This window comes from Dipteris shenzhenensis, chromosome 10, assembly GCF_047967505.1.
Source record: "Dipteris shenzhenensis isolate YYH24624 ecotype China chromosome 10, Dip_SZ_1.0, whole genome shotgun sequence".
Lineage (NCBI taxonomy): Eukaryota > Viridiplantae > Streptophyta > Polypodiopsida > Gleicheniales > Dipteridaceae > Dipteris > Dipteris shenzhenensis.
In genome coordinates, this window is record NC_141605.1 from 53842368 (window position 1) to 53848511 (window position 6144).

At 38.2% G+C, this 6144-nt stretch overlaps 1 protein-coding gene across 1 annotated transcript; it reads right to left on the reverse strand.

Moving 5' to 3' along the window:
• Nucleotides 1-284: 284 nt before the first annotated feature.
• On the reverse strand, nt 285-5933 carry LOC147897979 (pectin acetylesterase 11-like). The gene is made up of 12 exons (XM_087380618.1): nt 5596-5933; nt 4756-4838; nt 4428-4554; nt 4177-4277; nt 3929-4015; nt 3720-3844; nt 3483-3543; nt 3272-3322; nt 3073-3150; nt 2625-2730; nt 2198-2337; nt 285-440 (listed from the first exon to the last, which is right to left on the reverse strand). The coding sequence occupies exons 1-12, from the start codon at nt 5783-5785 to the stop codon at nt 339-341; spliced, it is 1251 nt and encodes a 416-aa protein (XP_087236744.1). The 5' UTR covers nt 5786-5933; the 3' UTR covers nt 285-338.
• Between the last annotated feature and the right edge of the window lie 211 nt (nt 5934-6144).

Genomic DNA, 6144 nt, shown 5'->3' on the forward strand with positions numbered 1-6144 from the left:
TAGAACCATAATCTACTTCTCTTGGATATGAGTACTCACATGCATGCGTGCGTGCATTCGTGTGTGTGTAAGTGAGAGTGAGGATATGCATGTGCATGTGTGAGGGGGAGGGGGAGTATGTATGTATGCATGCATGTCCATGTAAATCTTATATATGAGAGTGCTTTCTTGTGCATGCAGAAATATGTATGATCTTGCATATGTACTTATGCTATGTGTCTTTTTGTATAATGACTATAAAGAAGATGTGTATACACAAGGATTGTATGAGTTTTAAGCTCTACTTCTTCAATTAATATTTTACAATTTATCCAATTGGCCAAATTGTGGCGCACCAATTAAGATGTATTTACACAAGTTGGATTACAGGGGTATTCACAATCGATGTTTTGTACAAGTAACCCTCCAAAAAACCACTTTTGGAATGCCGCTTCAATAGTCTGTGTCAGCATTCAATTGAACCAATTAGTACCTTGAAAGAATTAGCATAAGCATATTTGATCAATATACCTTATCTCAACCAAGTTGTGAGATGAAGATTCATGGTATAAAAATGCATAACAAACCATGAATCACCTTATAGTATCAATCAACCATTCAAAATATTATTTGTCAATCACACAAGTATACATTATGCATGTGATGTGCATATGCATTTTATTTTCACAAGGGCATGATGAATTGGGAGATTTTTTTGGGGGGGGTGGGGAGGGGGGCGGTTGCTTGATGACATGAGTCCATCAAGGAAAGCAAAGTGATAGGTCATTTTTTTCAATGGAATTGAGTTTGTACATGTGCACATGCATAAGAGAGAGAGAGAGAGAGAGAGAGAGAGAGAGAGAGAGAGAGAGAGAGAGAGAGGCTATTGGTTGAGTTGTCCAAATGCTCACAAAACTTTATACCTATGCATATATATCCAAATGTCAAGGCTCATGGGAGAGAGGAGCTTCTATTTTCTTTTGTGGGTGTGCCTGTACATGCATATGCATGACCTGAAATACTTTAAACCTTTGTGCACACATACTTTTAGTGTTGCTTTTAGAGGTTCACCTTCTGTAATGTAGGTAAATATCATATCTATGCATGCAAAAGGAATAAAATTGAATGTAAATGCATAATATTAAAAAATAAGTGGGGTTTGAGAAAATTGGGCCCCATAGTTGCATAAGGGGCATAAGTTTTTCCTCTTAGCAAAGTACCCTAGAATATATTTGCAAGGAAAAAGAGTTGTTTTTTCGTTCATTTTGTATAATAAGGGATGTACAAACCAAATAGTGCATGATGTAGCATTCTACTTGTGCTCCTGCATTATGAAGCTAGCTACTACTAGGGAAATTAATCTAGTATCTATATACTTTTGACACTTACAATACTAGAGCAATACTAATGACTAATCAAATCTACTTGACCTATTGAATGTAGCACATGTTTAGGGCATTTGTATTGTAAAGAAAAAGAGAGATAGTCAAAGGTAATCTTGGATTTATTGTAATGGATTCAGAAGTTCCTTGCATGAATGGTAGCTATTACAATAACTTTAGAAAGCATCTAAATGATTGTTTCTAATGTATCTATCAATATAGCTCTCAAAAATTCCCCTCTTTATTGAAATGTAGGGATCCTTGCTCTAGTAAAGGATCCCAATTATCGGACAACCTTTTGATAAAACAAAACTTTCACTTGTCAACTATTCTAAATGTTTGAAAAAATGACACATATGCATCTTCCTAGATAATAATTAGGGTCGAGTAAAACATGTTGGATGAATTGAAATTACAAAAGATAGCTCTATGAAAGATTTAAATTCTAAAGGATAATTCTCTTAAAAGTTTGATATTTACAAAGTAAAAAGATATTACATGGAATACTGCCTAATGGATTTAGAGGTGATACTGTGATGTTTGGGTGGTCACCTAACTTCCTTAAAGAGAAAATAGTTAATTCATGAAATGCCTAAATTGTTTCTAAATAGACAACCCTAGAGCTGATAGAATTGACCAAAAAATATGCTATCATTTGGAGCTGAATTACTATGGATGCATGTGTAGAATGCAAAACAAATTATCATATGGTCAGATTCATTTCTTTTCTCTTTCTCAAATTATCTCTATAGTATTTATTTTACTCTATATTGAAGGGTCATTAACAATGCATTTTCCTTGCCAAGAACTTCAAAGAAATATTGCAAGAGACATACCATGGTGTTAACTATGGTTATTCCATTCCACAAAAGGTCATTGTCAGATTGTGTGTGGTAGTAACAAGATACCACATGTAGACCCCAGTTGGTATAACCTACTAAGGGATGAAGAGCTGCCAACATATTCCCACGAAACTCTGCATACAAACAAAAAATATTACCTACCACTAACAAGTAGAAATTAACATTTGCAATTGGTGTTACAAGAAGTGACTCTTGCTTATTCTTGGATTCTTTTTAATTAGTATATGGTAAAGATATAGAAGAAATATGTGGAAATACATTTCTTAGGTGGAGAAAACTATCTTAAACCTTGTGAAATTTATTGGTCAATGAGATGCAATGTCATGTATAAGTAGCTTTTATGTTAAGCAATATATGCATAACATTAACATGAAAGAGAGTAAAATACAAGTAAGGTCACCTTGCAATATTGTCAGTTGATCACTGGAGCATGAAGATAAATTTTGTCTGCATGCATCCCATGCTCCATTTGTATATGATGTGGTTGGAGCTAGAATATTTTGAACCTACCATAATACAATAAACTATAGTTGTTTACACCATAAAAAGCACACGAAAATTTGCATCAAGCTGAAAGTTTCAGTTTTCTAATATACTATGTGTGTACACACACCCACCCACCCACCCACCCACCCACCCATCCCCCCCCCCCCCCCCCCCCACACACACACACATGCATGCACGCCATGCACGCACGTGCGTGCACACACACGTACATATGTACATACATACATACATACATACATACATACATACATATCCATGTATGCATGTATGTATCTATATGTATATAAGCAATGAAAGCAATAGCCACAATGATGAACATGTTATGTTCTTGATATAATTACCTGAAAGCTATCATAATCGGATTGTAGAATGAATGAAGGGACCGTTATGTATGCTAAGTTGTATTGTGGAAAGAAACACTGCCCATACATTCACAAAATTCAATCATTACATTACTATTTAACTAAAAATAATAAAGAACTAAATTTTAGGAATGAGGAAAACTCAAAGCAATGTACTTTTTAAATATTAGAGGCATACCTGCCCAACATCCATTTGTGATGTACATCCTTCTGGCAAAATGGTAATATTCTGCAAGGATATGAATGCCAAATAAGTATGTAGACCTATGGGGCATCAAGAAGTTTGGGTATTGGTCACAACTACAGATATCTAGACTGAGACCGAGTCATTTGCATGTGATGTAAATATGTAGAATTACTTGACAAAACACAAGTGTGTTGACACTTACATGCAATGCCACAACATCCTGGAAAAATGTTCTGAAAGAATAAACTCCAGATAGATCTGGTCTGCAAGATATAGATAATGAAGGCAAATGCTATGATGGTCAAAGTTCAACGATGCATAGGTAGAGGAAAATTTCTACATAATAATCACTTTCCAAAAGCTTTCTAGATGCGTAAAATATGCTTAACTAGCTTGACACAAACGAAAAAAAAAAAGGGTCTAAGAATTAGCGTTATACAAGTCCATGAAAAATCCTCCATCGTAGAGGCACTTTACTTCAGTTTGACTAGAAAACCTTTGTTGGAAATTATTGCAATGGTGGAATGCTGCCAAACTACCAGCAGAGTCTCCTCCGAGAATGGCCTGCACAAGCACCATCTATCTCATCATGGTTTTGGCACGGATTTTATACTCACATCTAAAGGACATTTTTGAAGGAGTTCATACCTTGTCAGCGCTCCCCAAGCCGTTTGAAAACAAATCATCAATGGTGGCCTCCCACACCCGTTGTCCTCTATAGTAGAGTTGGTGCGTCTGATGAATACGAAATAATTCAATAATGTGTCCAGACTTCTTGCGGCCTCTAGCTTTTACTTAGTTAGTAGGGATTGATTGTATTTGTTGGCTGCAAATTCGTATGCTTAGTAAGGAAACAAAGACAAGAACCAACTGATCATGCAAGCTCAGATGAAGACCTGGCCGTCCTGTCCAACAACTTGCACAGCGTTGTCTACGTTGCCACTAAAAGATCCTCCATCGCAATATCTCACATACACCCTATTCCAGTTGTAAAAGTCTGCACATCAAATCAGAAGGACCACACCACATTAACCTCCGTACTTTTTGCTTTCAAATCGGTCGCCCAGAAAACAAGGCAGATATTTTCAATCTTGAATGACTGCACTAAAGACACCCTAACGGACACGAGATATCGAATATTTCCAACCAGGATTTTCCGTGGATGAATCGCTCATGTATCCTCCATAGCCAAAGGAAGTTATATACTGTGATGATCCGAGGTAAGTTGTACTTCTCGTTAGACAATCTGCGTCGGTACCGCACCACCCTCCTCCCTGAAACAGATGCCACGATTTCTCGTAACAAAATATATTGAATACGAATTTTGGAAGACTCGAGTTGAGCCAGGACATGCTGTTATCACAATTTGCTCATGGTTTATGTCTACTCGAGAACAGCTATGCATTCGTCCTTCTAGTGAACAATGGTATAGACCTTTACGTAATTTCAAACCCCTCTAGAGGACAGAAGCTTACTTCTAGGTGTACAATCCAGCTGTTTTGGCCGGAGCCGCTGCCTTGAACGAATTCGTAAACTGGCAAGCTCCCGTCCAAGCAGACTGCATACCGAAAGCAAATTGAAATTGCATGTTGGATACAGCTTAAGTTCGAACTGTAGAAAGATGTGCGGAAGTAACACTTCAGGTAAGTTCTATTTAATAATGTCATAACATTATTACGTGTAATACATCAATTGAATTGAATTAATAATAGTATATATTTGGCCATCTGTGGAGCGCAGAACTTTACTACTTGCAATAGAAGAGAAGCAGAAACTTGATCAAATGAATTGAAACAGCAGTGTATCATTCATCTGTAGACAGCATTGGTTTCACGTGATCATGCATGACGAGAAGAAAGTAATACCACCTGATGAAGACTATAACTCATCACATGTTTCCGAGCTGCTAACACGATCGCATTAGTAAAATTTTTCATAGGAAGAACGGCAGAGTATAAATTTTTTTTAAAGTGGTTTTCAGAATAAGGGAGCGCAGACAGGAACCCTCTATCTTCAGACTAGTTTGGAATGTTTACGAAGGCAAATTAATTGTGTGCAACGTACATATTATGTTAGCTCAACTTGTATCAAATCTATGCTGACTACATGTATCGTTTTTCTTAGCTCACTATGTTCATATGAATAGTTTTTCTTAGCCCAACTTGTATCAAATCTATGCTCATGAGTAAAGACAACCTTATGCTCGATATATTATCCTGAAGCGAAACAAATCGCAATGGATGGGAATAAGGAAAAACAATGAGCTTCTATCAAATCGCAATGGATATTTGGAATAAGGAAGGCGGCAAGGCGACCTGCTCCTTGCTGCGAGGCCGAGGCAGGGAGGAAAATGAGGGGCGGATTTCCCCCGCTCTGCAGCAACGAGCGAGCCCCTCTTCCAGCAGCGGGGGATCGTGCTGGGAAGGTAGTGAGTAGAATGGAAATGAGGAGGAAGCGCCTGCACAATAACGATGATGGGCGGCCAGGGTGCTGAGAATTCATCATGAGATGCTGATGAGAAATCAGGAGAGCGAAGAGGCAAGAGAGAGAGAGAGAGAGAGAGAGAGAGAGAGAGAGAGAGAGAGAGGGGGAGGGACGAGATATATATGGCAACAAGAAAGTCACGATTGCAGGCGTTGGAGTTTGGATGGCTAATTAGTTGTGGGTTGCGATGGAATTTTCTATATATTATTGGGGAGGGGAAGGAGCTTGAAATGGCGACGAGGCTCGCTAGCTGATGAGAAGGTGAAGGTGGGACGCGGGAATAGGCAGTTGTAACCTCCACCCACCTAAGCATGCATGCTCCAGCAGTCGACATCGGTCACTCAGTCAGCAATAACCGAGCAAGCCGCGTCGTCGATCAA

Bases quoted from the DNA above. Each gene is read 5' to 3' on its own strand.
- LOC147897979 (XM_087380618.1), bottom strand. From the start codon at position 5,785: ATGATGAATTCTCAGCACCCTGGCCGCCCATCATCGTTATTGTGCAGG. The intron at 4,555-4,755 runs GTAAGCTTCTGT...CATCTGTTTCAG, and splicing joins GCTGGATTGTACACCTAGAA to GGAGGAGGGTGGTGCGGTAC. The intron at 2,338-2,624 runs GTGACCTTACTT...GTTTGTATGCAG, and splicing joins TCAACTGACAATATTGCAAG to AGTTTCGTGGGAATATGTTG.